The following is a 23,161-nucleotide window of genomic DNA, read 5'->3' as shown; positions in this document are numbered from 1 at the left end:
CTCCTGGATGGACAGCTGTCGTTTGAAGATCATTTGGCGGCCGTCTCCAGGAGAGCCTTTTACCAGGTCCGCCTGGTCCGCCAGTTGCGTCCCTTTCTGGACCGGGATGCCTTATGCACGGTCACTCATGCTCTCGTCACTTCCCGCCTGGATTATTGCAATGCTCTCTACATGGGACTACCCCTGAAGTGCACTCGGAGACTCCAGTTAGTCCAGAATGCAGCTGCGCAGGTGATTGAGGGAGCTCCTCGTTGCTCCCGGGTAACACTGCTCCTGCGCAGTCTGCACTGGCTACCTGTGGTCTTTCGGGTGCACTTCAAGGTTTTGGTTACCACCTTTAAAGCGCTCCATGGCTTAGGGCCCGGGTACTTACGGGACCGCCTGCTGTTACCTTATGCCTCCCATCGACCCGTACGCTCTCACAGAGAGGGTCTCCTCAGGGTGCCGTCCGCCAAGCAATGCTGGCTGGCGGCCCCCAGGGGAAGGGCCTTCTCTGTTGGAGCACCTACTCTCTGGAACGACCTTCCCCCCGGTTTGCGCCAAATATCTGACCTTCGGACCTTTTGCCGGGAATTAAAAACTCACTTATTTATTCAAGCGGGACTGGACTGATTTTTTAAATTTTTAAATTTTTAATTTTTAATCCTTTGTAATTTTATATGGGGTATTTTAGGTTAGATCAATCTGACGGTTTTAATTCGGCCACTATTGAATAGGTATTTTAAATTGATATTTTAACTTTGTATATTTGTTGTTTTTATCTTTGGCTGTACACCGCCCTGAGTCCTTCGGGAGAAGGGTGGTATAAAAATTTAAAAAATAAAAAATAAAATAAATAATAATAATGGTCCAGGTGTTACTGTGCTTAGTAGTGCAATTTTATACTATTTCATATGGTTGTATAATAATCTAAATTCAGAAGGGGGAATATGCTTTGGGGTGAAGGCTCACTTTGTGTTTGCCAGCAAATGTTTAAAAGATTTGTGCAGCGGGGCAGAAAAAAGCACAATGGATGTGAGGTATTGAGAGGTCTGAAGTATGTGCCCACACAAGCTACGAATTCTTCTTCCCCTTTCAAATCCAGATTGTTGTACAGCTTTAAGAGACGTAATTGAAGATTTGAGATCTTCTGGGCTGTTTTCTGGGGCATTTGGGGGCATTTTCAGCCATTTTTCAGGCCAGTTTTTGGGCTGTTTTCTGCCATTTTCCAGGCCATTTTTGGGGTGTTTTCAGCCCAAAAAATTGCTGAAAAATGGCCCAAAAAAACGGGTGAAAAACGGGCCGAAAAATGGGTGGGGGAAGAGCCAGTCAGTGGTGGTATTGGCCGGTTTACTGGACTGAGTAGAATTTTAACAGCTGGTCCAAACCAGTTGAAGCTCACTTCTGGATATGTGGTTTTTTCCATGCATAAAATACATGTTTTCCTTTATATATGTATGCATGAATTTTGCTACGTGATATAGCTATTTCTTTATGGCCAGCCACACTCTAACCTACTTTCCAATCTCAAGGAGGCATTAGAGACGTATTTTGAGACTTGAAGGGCGAATCTTAGAAATGTGGGTAGAGCAAGTTCTAATAGTGCAAAATTGGAGAAGGGGCCCTGCTGGGCACCATAAAAAGTGCTATTGGCTTGACTTTGAATAGTTTTGAGTACTGCAGGTAGTGGCCACCTCTTATCTTGAGAAATTTGAGCATGGCAGTTGAGGACATTTGTTTTACCCTATCTCATGCAGAAAAATAGACAAATTATATTTACTTACAGGACCGCCTGCTGTTACCACATGCCTTCCACCGACCCATACGCTCTCACAGAGAGGGACTTCTCAGGGTGCCGTCCGCCAAGCAATGTCGACTGGCGGCCCCCAGAGGAAGGTCCTTCTCTGTGGGGGCTCCCACACTCTGGAACGAACTTCCCCCGGGTTTACGCCAAATACCTGACCTTCGGACATTCCGTCGCGAACTGAAGACACATCTTTTTATTCGTGCGGGGCTGGCTTAAATTGAATTTTATTAAATTTTATTAAATTTTAAATTCTTATTAACTAATTTTAAATGGGGTTTTTAGTTCATTGTATATTTTTACTTTTCAGGCCAATTTTAAAATAAGTTTTTTAATTGCATTTTAAATTGTATATTGTACTATCTGTTTTATTTTTGCCTGTACACCGCCCTGAGTCCTTCGGGAGAAGGGCGGTATAAAAATCAAATAAATAAAATAAATAAATAAATAAATATTTGTGAGGTGGATACAATTTTTGGATTTCTTCCAGATTTTCTATTCATTAATATCACTGATTCTTAACAAGAGCAGGCCTGCTCAGGGTCAGGCCAGGGAATGCTGTTGATTGAGAAAGAGGATCATATATCATCCACCAAGCATCCACCTAGAAATAACAGTTTTTAATCTCAATGTGTTAACAATGCCAGTTGCTATGGGGAAAAATGTTTTCATATTATTTTAGAGCCAAGACATAGCCAGTGGTTTTAATCTGTCCTATTACTCTCAGCATAAGAAATGGACTAAACGTTGAAGAATGTGCTGAATAGTTCTAGAGTTACACAGCACTTTTGTTTGCATTTTTAAAAATAATTTGTAATGATTGTATTATATTGTGAAATATGAATTCTGATTGCACTTGCATGAATAGTGTAATTCTGAGCATGAATAGTATAAAAATAGTTTAATTGCTTTCTATACAATCCTGGAGTTGATGAGTCAAGTACTTATTTTACCTCTTATATAATCACATAGAGAAGGGGAATTAAAATGGCACATTTCCTATTTTGTCATGATTATTAATATAAATTTTGAAACATGCTCCTTCCCGTGTTACAGTTGTACACCTTTAAAACTTTCTGTGTATTTTTATAACAACTAAAAGCTACTGTTAAGCCAAATATAATTCAAAACAAACAAGGAAGTGACTCTTAAGTTAGTATAGGCTTGGGCTAAGGCATGTAATAAATCACAAGCATTCTTATTTTCAAATTAATGAGTTCTTCATAAATATAAAATCTGGCCCAAGTGACTGATATTAGTTAACTTCTGGTAAGTCTGATTTATTTTATAAATCATATGAAGTCAGGAAGTTAAAAAGTCCTTCACTCTAGTTATACCAAAGAAGTTCTGCTTATGTAGAAAATTTAAATTTTTAGAGTGCACTCATTTTGAATTTCCTTTCTATCTGTTTTTCTGAATGCAATGGTATCAGGCAGCATGAAACTTGGATTTAGAAATTCAATTCAATTCAAAAGAAGATCACTAAACCTCCAAATCGTTTTCTTTTTCCAAATCAAATTGGAAAAATGAATGAAATCTGTTGTTAATATCAAACTGACCCAATTCAAGTTTCCAGTTTGATATGAATCTTCAAATCAGAAATGACCTTAATAAATATTGTGACTCCCATATTTAACCAGCTGATGAAGTGGTCTGAACCAAGTTGTAGTACTATATTGTATCTTCTTTTAAGAGCATGAATTTCTATTCCTTTTCATAGCCACGGCATAGCCACAGAGCAGAGTTAACAACACAAGCTCAAATTTATCACAAGTTACTTCTGCTACTGTGAGGACAAACTGGCCATCAAGGTCTTGTTCAACCCCCTTACCCCAAAAGAAAAGGACATATCTAACACTAGAAATGAAATTGGTTATACTATGTCACACTGAAGCTTGTGAAAGCTCCTCATCCCTAAAATATGTTTTTAATCTGATTGAATTTACTATGTGCAACATAATTGTGAAGAATGCTACTAGAATCAATAGTGCATCAGTAACCCAGCTGTAGAAATAAGGAAGAAAATGCTTTTATTGTTCATAGAACATGAGATAAGGAACGTTTAACATTGGGACAGAAGAAAGCTCTCAGTAGTAAATGCCTCTTTTTTGCAAAGAACCGTTTCAAGTTTACAGAAAAAATAATAAATAAAGGTCAGTTTTCTAAGCACTGACCTTAGAGACAACTTTCAAATTGGGTGCTTAAAGGAGACAGTGTCAACACCTCACTGAGACCCAACAAAATCCCAAGAATCCAAGAGGTGAAACTCTAGCCAAAAATGTTAGAAGTTATCAAGTTACTCTTCTTTCTCCAGTGCCACATAGTGATATTCATGAAGACTGTTTGCTTTGAGATAAGTTACGGAAATGTGCTGTTCTTTCAGATTAAATAACGAAACTTACAGGTCTTGCAAGTGTATATATAATTCCAATAATAAGCAACGTGATACCTACAGCATCAGAACTAGAGCCAATTGAAACTGGTTTTTTTATTGCCTGAAATTCCTTGGGGTCAAATATATGTAGCGCAGAGTCAGGTATTTTCTCCAGTGAGTTTCACTAAGTTCTCCCCTTCTTTTACAAAATGAGATTACAAAACAGTAAATCAAGAGAGGTGAAGTGAGAATTTAATGCTTTCCTCTTCAGAAAGTATTTTTTAATTTAAAATTATTACCTATGGTAGTCATAAAAGTCCACTGTGGAGATTCAAGTGAGTTCCATATCAGGATACAAGAAACATGGAAGTTGGGACTTGCCTCATAGTGTCAAATGTCCTTCCTCATGGGTTGTGCAAACATCCATGGGAATAACCACTATTCTCCCATGGAAAAAGAGCTAAAACCATCCCAGGTATGAAGTGCCAGATATACTTCTTGTTTTTAGTGATACAGAAACCTCCATCTGCTGCAACCTGTTTATGAAGATCATATGATATAATATTTCTCCATAGAAATCAATTATTTCTAGTTCTTGGTCATTTCTCCAGTCCCATTGAACATCTACATGAAAGTGCTAGAAGAACTCACCCATTTGTTCAGGAGGAGCTATTATCAATATGCATGTGATACCCATCTTTATAATGTCACCCTGAGCTGAATGGGAGATCCAGTAAAAGTTGTTGCAGTGTGTGGAAACTGCCCATGCTTGAATTGGAAGGAACCCAACAAAACAGAGTGGCTGAATACTCTTGTGGCTACTGACACCAAGATAATACCAACTTTGATTTTCAGATAGATTATTCTTCACCAGAAAAAGAAGAGCCACAACTTGGGGCTCTTCTGGACTCACAGCTCCTGATGGACAGGTAGAATCTGTGGCCAGGCAGCTATGGCCCAACTTTGGACTGCTTAGTAGAGCAGTAGCCCCCAACCTTTTGGGCACCAGTGACCAGTTCCATGGAGAGAAGTTTTTCCGTGGACCAGAAGAGGTGTGGTTTCATGTGCTGCCTGCATTCCGCCAATGAGGCTTTGCTGTTTGCATGGTGTAATTTTTGGCATGGCATGGACTGGTGCCAGTCCATGGACTGGGGGTTGGGGACCCCTGTATGAGACCTTTACTTGGAATAGGATGCATCTCATAACTGGATTTCTGTATTTTTACTTTATGCATTTGAAGACCATTGGAAACTTGGCTGGTCCAAAAAGCCATGGTCTGTGCATGTTTAATAGCTGCAAATATTAGCGCAAGAACAGCATTGGTTATCAATTATTGCTAAGTGCAATTCATATACTGCTCAATATTTATACATTCATGTGTAGCTAGAGACCTGGCTATCTAATAGACAGCCTTTTGCAAGTAACTTCTTCCCATGCAGAATGGGTGACAAAGGAGTGTCTGCTGAAGGTTCCCTTTTACCTCAAGGTATAACAGGAAGAAGACATGAAACTGAGCAGTCTCACTGATGTATCCTGCTCAATAACTCAACAACTTGCCTCCAGGCAATGATGACTTGCATTTGCATAGCTTTCAATCCAGTAATAACAGCAGTTTTTGCAGACTGGCTTTTGAACTGATCGCGAAATTTTCAGAGCCAAGGTATTTATGCCTGTTTTGTATCATCCTGTATAGTAATTTGTAATTAATAATTTATATTCTCGCATTGCACACAGCTTAGACTCCTTGAAACTCAGGTAGTCTAAAAATGTTATAAATAAGGAAACAAGTGTAAAATTGTTCCTTGGTTTTTAATGGTTATGTTAGCATATACTGTAATCCTATTCCTAAATTAAATTAATATTGTACTTTGTACTGTACTGAAATAGGGTTTTCAGCAAAGTATTGAAAAACCTATGACTCGTAGGTCATCTTTTCAGAGAGATTTCTTTACCAGATTTCTCAATGATGTCAGCAGTCACAGAGCTTCTAATGTACTGTCTTCACTGGAAAAGTTGGGATATGTTCAGATATGTATTGCCTTGAAAATAGCTTATGCTGAACTATATAGTAAAATCAAACATCAGCACAGGAAATGTTTTGTGACATTTTGTATTATGTCACAAAGGGTTTTATGTTAAACTTTATGTCATAAATAGTTTTATAAAATTTGCCAAATTTCAGTTCTATGGGAGTCCTGAGTCCTGGATTTTGAATGCATTCTGTAAATTAGCCCATTTGACGTACCTTGTTCAAAAGGTTTTACCCTATGGTGCACCATTTCACCCAGTTAAAGGACTGGGAAAATGCCTTGCGAATGATTCCGATTCAGTCATGAGTACCATTTCATTGGGCTGTGATCTAGCAGAATTTCCCAGCAGAGGAAAGAGAGGGGTTGTTTTCATCCCTTACTTTTTGTACAGTCCCCTGTTCTCCCATCATTTTCCTAGATGTTTCCCTTCCTAAAATTCCCTACCTTCTAGAACACCTGCAAGTGAAATAGAAATAAATGAATATGACTTCCTCTAAGGAAAATGTCCAGATAGTGTTTTCTTCCCAATTCTTGAACTTTAGACTTAACCTAGTGCAGTGATTCTTAAAGTAACTCCCCAGGGGGAGGGCCTTCTCTGTGGGGGCACCTGCCCTCTGGAATGAGCTGCCTCCGGGGATACGTCAACTCCCTGTCCTCCGGACCTTTCGACGCAAACTAGAGACCTTTTTGTTTTATCGCGCAGGGCTGGCTTAATTTAATTTTAACATGGGTTTTATCATGGTTTTATTATAGTTTTAAATTTTTCAGCTAAATTGAATTAGATTTTTAAAATGCTTTTAATTTTTTGTGTAATCTGTTTTATTTGGCTGTAAACCGCCCTGAGTCCTTCGGGAGATGGGCAGTATATAAATTAAATAAATAAATAAATAAATAATAAATAAATAAACTTGATTTACATCTAAATAGTGTTAAATTCTTCCAACTAAATAAACCCAACTAAATCCAACTAAATAAACTAAATAAAAAATGCCTGAAGATGAAGAAAAACAACCTTCCAAGGAGATTTTGAATAATTCTATTCAGGCTCCTCCTCCCTCCTTATATCATTTGTCGCTTAGTTTTTAGAAACTGACTGCCACTGCATAATCCTTCATTCACTCCTGGTAGTTCTTAAAGTGTGCTTTTCAATTACAAAATGGCTTGTCCTCAACCATCAGATGAGCTTTTATTTTTTGTGAATGGAAGGAAGGTAAGTATTTATTTTCTCTAACAGAAAATTCAGGAAGGTGAGAAATGCCTTATGATACTATATTATTCCTGACACTGCACAGTGATTCATTCTGACTTGCAATAGATTATATCTTTACAGTACGAGGGACAGATTTGTGTACATGCAATAGTAATTGCTTACACAGAAATAAAACTACATAAATGCGACATATTTATTGACTTGTAAAATTATTCCCCCAAGTATTTGTATGCAGCCCGGTAGGACAGGAATACAGTGATCTTAAACCAATTAAATGAACTGAACTGTTGCAGAAATGATTTTGTTATATTGTGTAACTATTATTTTACCATTGTAATTAATGTAAAGGTTTGCCAAGACTAAGCTAATTAAGACATTGCTAAACAATCATCTGAAAAGTTGTTAAGAAATAAATCAGATAATATTTCTTTTTTTATTTAAAACTGATTTATGCAGTTTTATATTTAGAGCATCAATTTACAAATATATTAAGTAGCTTTTTGCCAGATTTACTACAAATTGATATTAATAATATAATATAACAACAGTGTTGGAAGGGACCTTGGAGGCCTTCTAGTCCAACCCCCTGCCCAGGCAGGAAACCCTACACCATCTCAGTCAGATGGTTATCCAACATTTTCTTAAAAATTTCCAGTGTTGGAGCATTCACAACTTCTGCAGGCAAGTCGTTCCGCTTATTAATTGTTCTAACTGTCAGGAAATTTCTCCTTAGTTCTAAGTTGCTTCTTTCTTTGATCAGTTTCCACCCATATTCTCAAGAGGAACTTTAGTTTGCACGACACATGCAAGAAAACAAGAAGGCATCCAGAAATATATTTTATGAATTTTCAACTAGAAAATTTTGAGGGAGAGATTTAAAATGTGAAACTTTCAATGTCCCCATCCCTTAGGTCTGAAGTGAACTACATTTTTGCTTTTTTATATTTTTAGAATGCTAATACCGTGTGGTAAAAGCACAAAACAGGGTATTAAAATATAAAGAAATGCCCAGGAAACAACTTACCTTCATTCATATTCCCAGTGTGTTAACATTTTGCAGTCTTTTTGCCTTGATCTTTTTTCTGCAAACATGCCATAACTAGAACATGTTCCAGTCAGAGGATATTATCTTTGCATGTTTAGGTTCTGCAGCTGGAATGACTTTCAGCTCACTCAGTAAACATATTTGAATAATGGGTGAAAATCTTTTCAAAACTTTCCTCTGTTACCAATTGCCCAAAAATCAGTTCTTTGCTAAGTTTTGACAATTATATTTGCAACAAGCAGTAGAATAAATAATTAAGAATAAGTTAAGAAAATGAATGCAAAATACTGATGAGTAGGTGCTAAATACAGGTAAATCTCTAGGAAAGAAAAGGAATTTCCAGCAAAGAGGTTAAAAAATGAGATCCTCACCAATGCTAATACTGTAATAGTTCTATATACAATGCCCCTATTAGTAATAAATGAGAATAAGAAGTATGGAAATGCTACCACTTATAATACATAAATATAGATATTACCAGTCTTCTACCATTGTTTATGATTCCCAAATATTATTTATGGTTCCCAATGGAATCATAAGTGTCATCATCTAGTGCTCAGCAATCCAAAATGCACCCAACTACAGAGGCAAATTCCTGTAAAAAAAAATCTATAATCATGTTAAGAAATGTTTGCCACAATTTGGAAGACTGTTTCTAAATCCAACAAAGAGAAAGAAAAGATCACTAAAATTGGGTTGCTGATAATGTTTTTCTTTTTAATTGTATCACTGCTCTCACACAACTCACAGATTTTTCTTCACCTTAAGCAGTTTTAATTTGGAGATATGATGAGACAATATATATTTGGGAGAAACGTCTGATTTAGTCTAGAAACATAAGTAAACACCTGAAGGAACTTAAGGTGTTGCCTCAAGTTCATTCCTACTCAGGTAAATATGGTGCCTTGAGGCTTTACCAGAGTTTATCAGAGTAAAAAATTATAGATATCACAGCTCAGCCAGTCTTAACTTGCCATTTGAGTAATAAAATAATCCAGAAGTAGCAGAAGGAAGAGTGAATAACAGCACTACTCCCTGAATATTTTAATTAGAAACAAGAAGAACCTTTAGAAGGACCTGCCTAAGTCCCTTTAATCTAAAATTGTATTGTATTCCAAATGGTCTCTATATTACAGAAGGCATCAGTAAGGAGAGGCAAAAAATAAAACCGTTTTCATATCATAAATGTTTATAAACCTATATGTACAGTGATGTTTTCTTACGGCAGAGTAGAAATCTTTTAACAGAACTTTATGCTGGTTTGTTCCCATCAACATATCAACTCTGAAAGGAATTTTTCATGCATTGCACAGAGTATAAAATGTAAATAGAGCTATATTGCTGAGGGAGGGAGGGAGGACAAAAGGAAAGAAGATCTATTTCTATCTTTTGATTTGCTATAATTTTTTAATGGCTTATGCCATGTCCCACCTGTCCCCTTCTTATCCTAATAGTCTTATTGTATCTGAAGGTCCACAGCTCAAACAACTTTGCATTGTCTTCTCTATTAACAGATGACTCAAGTCTCAGCTGAATTAATTCAAACATGCTAAGAGATTTGTAAGCCTGTAATGCTAAGCCTAAGTAAGAGGAAAGAAAAAGTATATGGTATAAATTTTCACTGTTAAAAGCAACATTAAGCCTATTGGGGGAAAGTGCATTATATCCTTATAAGGGTTAAATCTTCTTTCAATGCAGGTGACAGACAATTATCCTGATCCTGAAGAATACTTGCTTAATTACCTGAGAAAGGAACGTATCCTTTTTCTTTATAGCGTTACATAATAAATTCTGTTGATTATGCAAAATGAATGATAATTTTCTTGTAACCAAAGTAAACCTCAGTTTCCTAAGAAAACAGTACCTTCTGGTTCGTATTTATTCTGACAAGCAAAGTCAAACCAGATTCACTTAACAACCACACAATTCCCTTAACGCAATGATTTGCTTCATAACTGTGGCAAAAAGAAGGTTGTAAAATCAGGCGTGACTTACTTAAGAACTGCCTTGCTTAACAATTGTCATTCTGGGCCCAATTGTGGCTGTAAATCGAGAACTACCTGCATTTATTTTCTTCCCACTTGCTCCCTATGGAAATTGAAAGCAATGGGGAAATTGTTCTGGCAAAATGTGCAGACTTAGATGGGAATCGGGGTTTTTTTCCTTAACGATATGTCTGTATCAGTCAACCTGACTGGAACTAAATATGGCTGTGGAATTGGAGGCTGTGGGGCCTGTACTGTGATGATATCAGCCTATAATCCTGAAACCAGAAAGATACAGTATCCTTCAGAAAGGGGGAAGCTGAATTCTGTCTAAAGATTATGCAAAGTTAAGGAACCTCTCTGATGTTGTTTTCACCCCAAAGAATTGTGGAAATACAGATAGAAAAATAATAATTCTGTCAGACAAGAATAACCAAAACAGAGTAGTAAAGCGGTTGGAATTTTAGTGGGCCCACATGGGTTTAAGGATGCCAAGTTTCAGTTAAAACAATAAACCTGTTCAAGCTACAGTGCTTGAACAGAAGATATTCATTGCCCCTTCCCGTATTCCTTGTTATATAAGGTGGTGGGATGCTTGTGGATCTCTGTAGCACTTCTCTTGGCTGCAATTCTTTTGAATCATTACCAAAGTAAGAACAGTTTATAATTGGAGAATCGTGATTGATGGAAAACATGCTTTAACTCAATCCTATTTGGTACTATGTCCGCTATTCTAATTTCTCCTGATGGCTGTCCGGTCCAAGTCTGGTTTGAAAGTAAGAAGGTGTAAAAAAAAGAAAGAAAGCAAAGGTCTTGCAGGGGACCACCAAGCACACAGGTTCCCTTCTCACAGCTTTTTATTTCAATTTAAATCACTGGAATTATTTTTGAATTCTATCATATCTCTAATGAAAATCAATACACGGATGTTTAATATAAATTTGCATCAACTTTGTCTCAAGGCATAGCAAATATTATTCCAAGGTAGTGGCCCAATAGTAGGGTTTCTCTGGAAGGCTATGAAATGGACAGCATGTCAGATTAAATGGTGTGGAGATCATCTACAACTATTTTAATGTTTATGCATGTGACTACTCTCCTTTACATCCCAAAGTCATTATCCAGCCAACTCTTGTCTACTTCCATTGTGCTCCATCCATGGTGCTGCAATAACTACTGTAGAAGGAGTGGGAACCACAAAGACCAAACTTAATCCTATACAGGTAAGAATAATAGATAAGTGGTTAAACCAGTTAAGAAGATACAATGACTTACAGTGCTTCTTTCAAAACTTAATTGAGAATTTGAACCTATAGCTTTTCTCAAGCCTAGTTCATACCATCTGAGTTGAAGAATAACTCCTAACAGTTTCCTGTTCCCAACTTCCTTAGTTCCCATCTCATTAAATATTTCTTTTGCTTTGTTCTCCTTATCTGGCTGTTGTGGTTGCATCACAGAATCCTTCCTTTCCATTGATATATGCGAGAAGGTATCTGCTGCTGTAGCTGTGACCCACATTTACCAGAGAAGGGAAGAGGCCCCCTAGTACCTCTGGCAATGTAGGATCAGGTTTATGACAGATTATTTAAAGGGTTGTAACTGAATTTTTATGTGGCATTTCCAAATGACAATGCACTTGTCTGATTTCTGTTCCCATGGGATCCTTTAGGGTAAGATCTCCACATTCAGAAACATTTTCATTTATTTTGACAGTAAAAATAGGGCAAATTGTCAAGTTGGGCACTGACCCTGCATAAAAAATGTGGGCATGTAGGAGATTTGTAATACAGAGATAAAACAATTAGGGAGATTTTTTCTTAAGTCTTGCACTGCAGGCTATAGTTTAAAAACAAGTGTAGCATAGAGGTTGCACTGCATGCGGTGAAAATTTGTACAGGCATCAGCCCTTGCGATGCAGCTTTTGCTCAAGATTCATGCAGTGTATGCAGCAGAGGAGAAAGAGCAGTTGTGACAATTTCTGTAGCCTTAGTTTAGACATACTGTAAGTTGTATATACAACAACATTATCTCTTTTGAAAAAGTAAAAGTTGATCCTTAATTGCTTTTTGTAATAATCAGCAAAAAAAAATTTAGAAATCCTGTATATACAGTATAGAGTTTGAATAATAAAGTCATAAGAATAACAATTCATAAATAAATCATTGCATTGCATCCAGGCTATGAAAAGATAGTAATAAATATATCTGCAAGATAATGTTTTCCTGTGGATCATAAATTCAGATATTTTGGTTCCAGGAAAGGCTGGCAAAATGTTTTGGCTCTCAGTGTGGCTTCTGTACTCCTGGGATGGTGATGTCTATGTATTCTCTCCTAAGAAATCATCCTGAACCCAGCATGGAGCAGATTGTTGCATCTTTGGATGGTAGGCAGACAATATTTTTCTCTCCATGCTCTTTAGTCATTTAGACATACACCAAAAGAAGTGACTAATTTTACAGGTACTCCTCAACTTATAACCATTTGTTTAGTGTCTGTTCAAAGCACTGAAAACAATGACTTATTCCCGTTTTTCACACTTATGACAGTTGCAGTGTCCCAGAGTCACATAATCACCTTTTACAAATTTCTGACAAGCAAAATCAATGGGGAAGCCAGATTCACTTAACAACCATGTTACTAACTTAACAACTGTGGCAGGAAAGGTCGTAAAATGGGGCAAAGTTCATTTAACAACTGTCTTATTTAGCAGGAGAAATTTGGGGCTCAATTGTGGTCATAAGTCAAGGCCTCCCAAACTTGGTTCTGCTACCAGTTACCTCCAATATTTGTCTTCTCTACTCTCTACTTGTATTAAAATATATAAAATATAAAGTGGGAATAACCAATGACTGAATCTTCTACCCAGGTCTTGGCTCCAGTTGGCCTTAGATATTTTGAAATATTTTTGAAGTACAAATGGCACAAAACATATACACAAATTAATGTATAATTTAATTTAATAAATTAAAATAAATAAAGTAATCACATTTTGATTAATAATAATAATAATAATAATAATAATAATAATAATAATAATAATAATAATAATAATAATAATAATATCAGAGTTGGAAGGGACCTTGGAGGTCTTCTAGTCCAACCCCTTGCCCAGGCAGGAAACCCTACACCATTTCAGACAAATGGCTATCCAGCATTTTCTTAAAAATTTCCAGTGTTGGAGCATTTACAACTTCTGCAGGCAAGTTGTTCCACTGATTAATTATTCTAACAATTCTAACTTTGGTTAAGGCTACCTTCTTTGTGTATCCTTTAACATTCTATTTGTTTATGGGAACAATCTTAATCTACAGATTTATTTTGTTGAAGGGAGCAAAGATTTGACCAGAGGGGAAGCACTTCCACCATGGAGCTCAACCCTATGCCTACAGAGAACTATTAGGAAGAAAAACTGCTGCATTCTTTCTATGCTCTGAATAAAAGTTTATCTTCCTGCTTTGGTTTGCTCTTATGAAGTAATTTTTTATAAAAGTAGTTTATAAAGTATGAAGTAGTTTGTTTCTTTTGTAAATTATGTACAGTTTATGTTGATTATAATTACTGTGAACTTGCCCAAGTGATGCACATGCATTAAAAGGAGGATACAAAATACATATTGATCACTAAAATAAATTTATTGTGTGTGATCATTTCTTCCAGGTAATTTGTGCCGTTGCACTGGATACAGACCTATACTGGACAGCTTTAGTGCTTTTTCTTCGGTAAGAAAACAATGGATGATCATTGCATTGATTTTGCTGAAAGTGCCCATTAATGGAAGAAAATGCTGTTCTATTGCAAAAGTGGATAGAAGAAGTGATTATTTTGTAAAGACCACAAAGAAATATACAACAATAATATAATTGAAAACAATAATAAATAACCCCCTCTAGCTCTCTTTCCAGTGTTATGATAATATTCCTGAATATCATGGAATGAATTCTTTTCTTAGGAATGCTGCCCATTGGCAGGGAGTGGGAAATGTTGCATGGAAAAAGAGGAGAGTAAAGAGAAAGAGAATTATGCAGAAGATCCATCATTAAAAAGAGGACAGGTATGCTACAGCATTTATGATTTTTGTGCTTTCATGAATGAGCTCATGATGCAAGTCCTAAAGGGTTTATTTTGAGTGGTATATATCAATCTTATAGATGTCTAGATTCCCAATCTTATGATTTCTTTCTTATGATACCCTCTACCTTGGAAATGGCTTGTAATATATATGTGACAAGAGCCACTACATTAATTACAGCCTAATTAATTAATAGGGGTAGAGATGGGATTCACTTACCTTCCTTACCGGTTCGCAAATGTGAGTGCACACGCCTCCTCTGTGCATGCACACGGCCTTCTGTGCATATGCAGTGCTCACGCATTACATCCGGGCGGGTGGATGGAGTCTCCCGCAATCGCCGTTACCAGTTTGCCCAATCTGGAGAGAACCGGGTCAATCCCACCACTGAATAGGGGACATAAAAAGATGTTAATGATTACAGTAGATTTTGAATTGGGAAATATATCCTTCCCTTTTCAGGTTTTGACATTTACTAACCTTATTAGATTTTACCCTGCTGACAACTGGCATCTGTGCTAGTTCACAGCTCTTTGTACTTGCATCCTAATATCTGACATAAATAAGCCACAGAGATTGTGTCATAACATCCAAATGTCCACAAGTTAGTTTTTTTTCTATCTATTCTGGCATTTATTGATCATCTGCATTTGAAGCCTACATCTCATAGCCTTACCTATGGTTGCTATGAAAAATCATTGGAAATTGCCAAATCTTTGATCCAATGATATCTGAATCCTTTCCCTGTTGAATCAGAAGTGTTCAGTGAAGTTTATTTTCACATAAATAGACATAAGATTGCAGTCTTAAAATCAAGAGTTGATATACTGTCATATCCATGCATTGCTATTTCAGAAGTTGGAATAGTAATTTTCTACCTATATTTAGAAGTAATATAATCTAATTTTAAATGAAATCTAATAATATTAATAATATAATTCTCAGGGGAAGAGGAGACTAGTTTGCTTCACTAGTCAAGTGAAATCTCATCAGCAGTAAAAAAGATGCATGATTTATGGGTTTTGTAATTCACTAGTTTAATGAAATGATTTCCAAGGATTGTCTAAACATTTTGCCTTCCAAAGCTGTTTTGTGCTGAGACAAGTTCTGACAAGGATGGTATTGTGATTTGTATAACTTGTTGATTAACTCTTTGACAGGACTCAAATGTAACAATGTTTAAATTAAAAAATGTTCACCACACCTTTCAAAACAGCAGAGGAAGTTATTTGCCAAAAACCTGCATAAAAATCCAGGTGTTGATTGGTTTTGATACTAGATCTGGAACAGGAAAATCGAGCGTTGCCAGCAGAATTCCATTCTGTGAATAGTGTTTGTGATTTCTTTTTCTTTTTTAAAGAATTAAGGTACTTTGAGGAGATTAAAGCGAAAACCTATTGTTGCTTTCTCAGTTCCTTTAGAAAAGTTGACAGAGAATATTTTCTACTCATAATTAAAGAACTCTAACATTATCAGTACAGGATTGTTTTTGAAGAGTTCTTTTTTTTTTTTTGAAGAGTTCTCCATTCCTCTGAAAACAACAAAATACCTTATCCCACCAGACTTGAAATCCTAGGCTTAGAAAACTTAGAACTCCGTCGCCTTCGACAAGACCTAAGTTTAACTCATAGAATCATCTATTGTAATGTCCTTCCTGTTAAAGACTACTTCAGCTTTAATTGCAATAATACAAGAGCAACCAATAGATTTAAACTTAATGTCAACCGCTTTAATCTAGATTGCAGAAAATATGACTTCTGCAACAGAATCATCAGTGCTTGGAACACTTTACCTGACTCTGTGGTCTCTTCCCATAATCCCAAAAGCTTTAACCAAAAATTTTCTACTATTGACCTCATCCCATTCCTAAGAGGGGCGCGCATAAGAGCACAAACGTGCCTACCGTTCCTGTCCTATTGTTTTTCTTGTTTTTCTTCTTATATATATATATATATATGCTTATACTTCCTTATATTTCCTCATATATATGTTTATATACTATATAATCTTTTTGTGTGATGCTTATATATATTGTTGTGACAAATAAATAAATAAATAAATAAATTCTAACAATGCTAATCACAGAACACAGAAAGACCTCTCACTGGCCTTGTCTAGATAGCCATTATCCCCAATAAGCTACTTCCATCAGAGCCTCATTTTCACCTAATTATAATAATTTATTTAGTCAACAACCAGCAAATTTAAAAACAACACTAAAATAAAATGCAATAGATTAATTACTAGCATAACAAATATAAAACAATACTTACAACTGTCACACACTGCTATAATAGGAAGTGTATTAATTACTTAATTATATAGATAATCTACAACAAGACAGCTAGTATGTGTTAAATCTAAAGTGATAAATAATGCAGAAACAATTATCCCCATAGGCCTTATTTTCATTGTGGTAAAATAGAATTTGACTACTGCACAGGAATTTCTAGAAGAAGATTCACTTAGAAACAGTTGGATCTTCCTGAAAATTTACATAGTAGGTGGAGAATTTAAACAGATCAGATATCCCTATACAATTTACAATGCAAAATAGAATTCTTTATTGGCCAAGTGTGATGGGACACACAAGGAATTTGTCTCCGGTGCATAAACTCTCAGCGTATGTGCAGACAACAAACTGATAGGTCATAGATCATAGTTACAATAATCAATCATAAGATATAACAAGTGATAAATAATAGATACCAATAGGAGAAGGTAGTAGGAAAGAGGAGAAAGATGAGAAGATGGGAAAGATAATATCAATACAGCCTACTACATAGATTTTTAGATCTTTGTAGTAATGTATGTGAAATGGTTTTGATCTTTTGTCGCCACATGGGCAGGTATACTCGGTTAATGGGATTTTGGAATATCTGCCTTACAGCAATGCAGATGGTAAGATTTTATGCCTGGGTTTAAAAAATACTATCTCACCCTGGGGGAAGTTAGATTGTATAGATACCTTTCTGGTTCCCAAGTGCTCTTATTTGCTGTATCCAATTTCTACCATCAGGGGCAACCTGTTAACCTGAAATTCCATATCCCTTACCTTCTGAGTGAACTGATATTTGGCTTGCCTATATCCTAAATCATGGCATCCAGCCTTCTCAATTCCTGGCAGATAGATGGGGAAGAAATGGAGGTAGTGACAGATTTTATTTTCCTGGGCTCCAAGATCACTGCAGATGGGGACTGCAGCCAAGAAATTAAAAGACGCTTGCTCCTGGGGAGGAAAGCTATGGCAAATCTAGACAGCGTACTAAAAAGCAGAGACATCACCCTGCCAACAAAAGTGCGTATAGTCAAGGCTATGGTTTTCCCAGTTGCAATGTATGGCTGTGAAGGTTGGACCATAAGAAAGGCTGAGCGCCAAAGAATTGAGGCCTTTGAACTCTGGTGCTGGAGAAGACTCCTGTGAGTCCCTTGGACTGCAAGGCGAACAAACAAGTCAGTCCTAGAGGAGATCAACCCTGACTGCTCTTTAGAAGGCCAGATCCTGAAGATGAAACTGAAATACTTTGGCCACCTAATGAGAAGGAAGGACTCACTGGAGAAGAGCCTAATGCTGGGAAAGATTGAGGGCAAAAAAAGAAGGGGATGACAGAGAACGAGGTGGCTGGATGGAGTCACTGAAGCAGTAGGCATGAGCTTAAATGGACTCCAGAGGATGGTAGAGGACAGGAAGGCCTGGAGGGACGTTGTCCATGGGGTCACGATGGGTCGGACACGACTTCACAACTAACAACAAATATCCTAAATAAATGAGGAATGAAATATAATGTCTGTATGCTACCAATTTCTCCTCTATGGCCAGTTTCCAGGAAAAAGAAAAAAAATATCTATTAAAATTCAAGGTGTCGATCCAACTGAAAAGATTTTCAGCCAGTAGCTTATCCTCCTCCTCCAAGCCTTTGTTAGGTTGCAGGCATTCCTGTCTCAAGTATTAATTGGGATTGGGTGTAGCAAGGATTGATCTCAAAAATTTTGTTTGCGCTGTTCCCAGTGCATCCTTCTTCACATAAATTCCTACTTGTGCCCCATAAAGGATCTGGGCCAGTTTTAATGCCACAGGATTAATTCTCCACCACTTGTATAAAAGAAGCACATAATAGCAATTGTAGATCTAAGAGCTGGCTGCATTATGCGATTATGTGATGTGATATGATTTCCAAGTGCTTTTAGAATGCAGTAACACACCCTAACTTGTGCACTTCTACTTGTTGTGTGACTCTACTAGAACGATCCGAATTTTACATTTTTCAAAATTAAGAACCAGAGGTTTTTTCTCTGCAGTACCAAAATACTACTACTATTGCTCTTTTCAGCCCCATGGGGGTTTATAAAGTTATGGCGGCAGCAACAGCATAGAGGAGTATAGGGATTTTGCACCCTGCTAGTTTATCCACATAGAAATCTGGATAATGAACAAGGCTTACTATTGAACTGACATCCAAGTTAAAAAGAGGGCAAGAGTACATCTGTGTTCACCCCTTTCTGAATACTTACTGTGCCAGAGAGGGACCCTTGGGTATTGCATTCACTCTTAAGGTGGGGTTTTGTTTCTGTATAGAAAGAGGAGGCACTTGTCAATAAGTTAAACTTGTCTGTTTTAATTGTACTCTGTTATTGTTTTATATTGGCTGTACACCCCCCTGAGTCCTTCGGGAGAAGGGCGGTATAAAAATCTAAAAAATAAAATAAATAAATAAATAAATAAATAGTTGTATTTTTTATTTTTGCTGTTCCTGGAAAGTGAATCAAAATCAAAGTGAATCAAAAAGTTTAAAAACTAGAAAGGCTCTGAAAAGAGAAGAGTTCTTTTTACAAGTGTATTTTTGTACGAGATGGTAGAGTACCAAAATATGGTCTAGTGTTGACCTTCCTTCTTTGAATCTTGCCTGCCTTCCCTCTAAATCTCTATCCAGTCTTGGAACTTGTGATAGATGTTTAGCATGTAATTTGCTAACAACATTCAAAAGGCTCATAGGCTCATAGCTGCATTGATCATTCTTAGTGCCCTTTTATAGATTGGTACCATCTCGCTTCTGCCTATTTCATAGTTGTTTTGCTCCCGTGTTCTGTAGCAACTATTACAGTCTGATTTCATTGCATTCATTGCTAGCTTCCATTCAATAGGGCAACCTGCATAACCTAAGTTTGTGAAAAACGCACTTATTTATCAAAGAGCAGGCTAGTTCCGTCCATACCAAATTAATTACATTAATAGAAAAGAATCATATGCTTATAGGAGCTAGAAATTCAAGCCAGTATTGCACATGTTTCTACTGAAGTAACCTGCACTGTATCAGTGACAAGGTGGAGCAGGTGTGTATAGCCGTTGGACACTGAATAAGTTGAGATCATCTTATGGACCATTACTATAAAAGCTAAATGGTAGAGCGCTTAAAGACAATCCCAGCTAAATTTAATATGTAGCAATAGCATACTCATACCTGTTTATTGCCTGTCCGTATCAGCTTACTGAAAAGTGCAGGTTAGGATTGAGTATCCTCAGTCACCCTAATAGTACTGGTTCACTAACTATGGCTGCATGGGATAAATAGTTACATTCATCATTAATGTTATAGCTGCTTTTCTACAAACAATATTTAAAGTGATCAACTGTACATGATTACCTAGAGGACATGCCTCCATCTGAATGTTGTCCCTCACTTAGGATCATGCTGGCTAAGTAATTAAAGGAGTTGAAAGCAAATACAGCATCCATTTGGGGAAGGTGATTTAGAGTCCCTCCCAATTTTTTTTAAAAAAATAGCGTAATACGTGCACACTTATTTATAAAAAATGCTGCCTAATATTCATAATTACAGGTAGTCGTTGTTTAGCAAGCACAGTTGGGATTGGCAACTTGGTTGTTAAGCAGAGTGTAGCTAAATGAAACTGTGACTGTGTTTATGGTCGTATTTCTGTTTTCCTTTCAGACTAGTTTGGAAATGTTATTGTTAAAGAAATGACTGGGTCTAATGGGTAAATAACAAAATGTCATTATTCTGGTAAGATGATCAGTAAGGCAAACAACGTATGCAAGTGACTTGTGCATTCATCTGAATTCAAAGAAGGATCTTAAATGGACAGTGGTATATATAAGTGAGTCAACTAAAGCAGCTTAGTATATTTTGGGAAATCCAATTATCCCATTCAATAACCACTCTTGTAAATTACACATCCATTTTTAATCTCGGTATGGGGTATGGTACGGTACGGTACGGTACGGTATGCTATGGTATGGTATGGTATGATATGATATGATAATAATTTTCTTTTAGATCTGTTCAGGCCTATGTAAGCCAGAAAAATTCTATCCCAAGGATCCAACCCAGGATTACATATTTCCTCCTGAACTAATGGTAGGAGATCAATCTTTGATTCAGCTTGTAAAGTTTTACAATCTTTTACAAGATTTCCTGTATTTTAGCCTATTGACTTGTGATGCTATAGGTGGAACTCCATGGTATGGTACAGCAGCATTTTTTTCTTATTCTGGCCCATTCTGCTGATTATAATTGCCTCCTCTCAGTTCAGCGCTTTTCTTTTCCTTTTTTAGGGCAACTTTTTTGGAAACTATATTCCCCATGTTCCCAAATTTTGTTGTTTTAATCATTAATGACTACTAACATTTTATGGCTAGTCGCTAAAAGCAATTTTAAATCTGTAGAACTTTCAATGCAAAACTTATCCCAATCTTCTTTCCTTTAACTATGAGCAGGCCAGAAGGAGTTAGCAGATAAGACATTCAGAGCTGACTTCTTTGTTTAAAAAAAATATGGGGAATATTTGTCACTGAGCAGCCGCACAAGTGAACATTGAAAATGATCAATTTTTATTTTTAAATCTCTGTCCCATCTACAGAAGTGGCTTTTATCAAACTTTTAAAATAAAACAAAGTCTAAAACTGCAGTTTTAATGGAATGCTTGTTTTCTTGCAGATGTTTCATCATCCTAACTACCGTAGGTAACATCATCAGTGCTAATCTGACTAGCACCAATGATGTTACCTAGTTCAGGTAATGAAATGTCTGTAAGAAAACAAGTAAGTTCAGAGGGCACCAAGGACCCCTCATTTCAGTTTCAAGTCTGAGTTACAAATATTCTCCTTTATTAGAAACTAAAAAGCCATTGGGCTCACATGATGACCAGGCTGTCAATGCAAAATAACAAATGGCCAAGATTGCACCGATATTATTTAAATCCCTTTTGCAAAGCAAACCTGAAATTCCCACACAAAGTGCCACTTGTTCTAAAACAGTTGCATGGGTAGCTTATGGCGCATCATTCCCATTTTCATGAAAAAGAAATATGGCTCTCCTGCAGTAAGAACCATGAACATGGATGGATGCTACTAAACTGAATTATACATATATTTGGTCCTTCTGTGTCTATTAATCCATGTCCATCAATCACCAACTTATTTGGATATGTCACAGCCGCAGAAGAGACACAGAAATGGTAGATGCCCTGGAGGTGATTCTGCTATGTATAAAAGGCCACTAATTGAGTAACACTAAGTGTTACTCAGTGGGAGGGACGCGGTGGCTCAGGGGCTAGGACGTTGAGCTTGTCGATCAAAAGGTCGGCAGCTCAGCGGTTCGAATCCCTAGTGCTGCCGTGTAATGGGGTGAGCTCCTGTTACTTGTCCCAGCTTCTGCCAACCTAGCAATTTTGAAAGCACGTAAAAATGCAAGTAGAAAAAATAGGGACCACCTTTGGTGGAAGGGTAACAGTGTTCCATGCGCCTTTGGCGTTGAGTCATGCCGGCCACATGACCACGGAGACATCTTCAGACAGCGCTGGCTCTTCGGTTTTGAAACGGAGATGAGCACCGCACCCTAGAGTTGGCAACGACTAGCACGTGTGTGCGAGGGGAACCTTTACCTTTAAGTGTATGTACAGTCTCCATCAGTGTTGCCTTTCCTCACAGAGAATAGCTGAAGAGAACAAGGGGAAAACTCTGGTTTTCAATGGAAAAAGGACAACGTGGATTTCTCCCTCATCTCTAAAAGAGCTTCTCCATCTGAAGGCTACCTACCCACAAGCACCTCTTGTTATAGGAAATACATGTGTAGGTAAGTAGATCGAGCCCCATATGTCACATGATCAGACATGAGGAAATGCGATGTGATGAAAGAAGCATAAAGCAAACTATTGAATGCACTCACTGAGAAGAAGTTGCTGAGTTCCCTTCCTTCCTGTACGTGTATTTGTGGATGGTATGGATATACTATTGCAGTAACAGAAAACAGAAGTTCTTGGTACATTGATCTGGTCAGTGGTGATACAAAACATTACAAGCTACCTTTTTAAAGATAATTTACCAGGTATAGACTTAAACGAGCAGGAGAATGAAGTAACAGAAAGATCTGTACCACGACAGGAAACAAGGAGGGCATATAATTTGAATATGCTATGTTTATAAAACCAACCCCAAACTCCCTGATGCAAAAAATGGTCATGCTGAGAAAGTTATGCTTTTTACTGTTTTTACACAAAACATCAGCTTTTCTCTTCTTTTTAATTGAAGGAGATCATTAAAAATGTGATTCCCTTACTTTGCCAGAAGAGAAATCAAAATGAAAGCAATCTATCTCAAAGTTCCACTAAGTTGCATGGCCCTCCTCTAGCTGTCTAAAATAGCTCTGTG

At 37.0% G+C, this 23,161-nt stretch overlaps 2 protein-coding genes across 4 annotated transcripts in view; one reads left to right on the top strand and one right to left on the bottom strand.

Annotated features, from left to right (window-relative positions):
* The window catches only part of KCTD18 (potassium channel tetramerization domain containing 18), a 60,336-nt gene extending 50,645 nt beyond the window's left edge, over positions 1-9,691 (bottom strand). Inside the window, exon 1 of the mRNA XM_058187651.1 lies at positions 8,422-9,691. The gene's annotated coding sequence lies outside the window, so the exon portion shown is untranslated. The remainder of the gene's footprint in view (positions 1-8,421) is intronic.
* The window catches only part of AOX1 (aldehyde oxidase 1), an 81,671-nt gene continuing 64,256 nt past the window's right edge, over positions 5,747-23,161 (top strand). The window contains exons 1-9 of one of the 3 annotated variants that reach the window (XM_058187534.1): positions 5,747-5,817; positions 10,141-10,198; positions 10,628-10,724; positions 11,542-11,650; positions 12,684-12,810; positions 14,085-14,146; positions 14,377-14,478; positions 20,790-20,870; positions 22,442-22,586. In XM_058187534.1, coding sequence (XP_058043517.1) covers positions 10,687-10,724; positions 11,542-11,650; positions 12,684-12,810; positions 14,085-14,146; positions 14,377-14,478; positions 20,790-20,870; positions 22,442-22,586 — 664 coding nt within the window. In that variant the 5' untranslated portion in view covers positions 5,747-5,817; positions 10,141-10,198; positions 10,628-10,686. Of the gene's footprint in view, positions 5,818-7,261; positions 7,398-10,140; positions 10,199-10,627; positions 10,725-11,541; positions 11,651-12,683; positions 12,811-14,084; positions 14,147-14,376; positions 14,479-20,789; positions 20,871-22,441; positions 22,587-23,161 lie in introns of those variants that run through there. The other 2 variants (XM_058187541.1, XM_058187525.1) reach the window with 2 other exon arrangements.

Source organism: Ahaetulla prasina, chromosome 1 (assembly GCF_028640845.1).
Source record: "Ahaetulla prasina isolate Xishuangbanna chromosome 1, ASM2864084v1, whole genome shotgun sequence".
NCBI classification, from domain to species: Eukaryota; Metazoa; Chordata; class Lepidosauria; order Squamata; family Colubridae; genus Ahaetulla; species Ahaetulla prasina.
The sequence above is the reverse complement of the archived record's forward strand: the minus strand, read 5'-3'. Positions and strand labels throughout refer to the sequence as shown.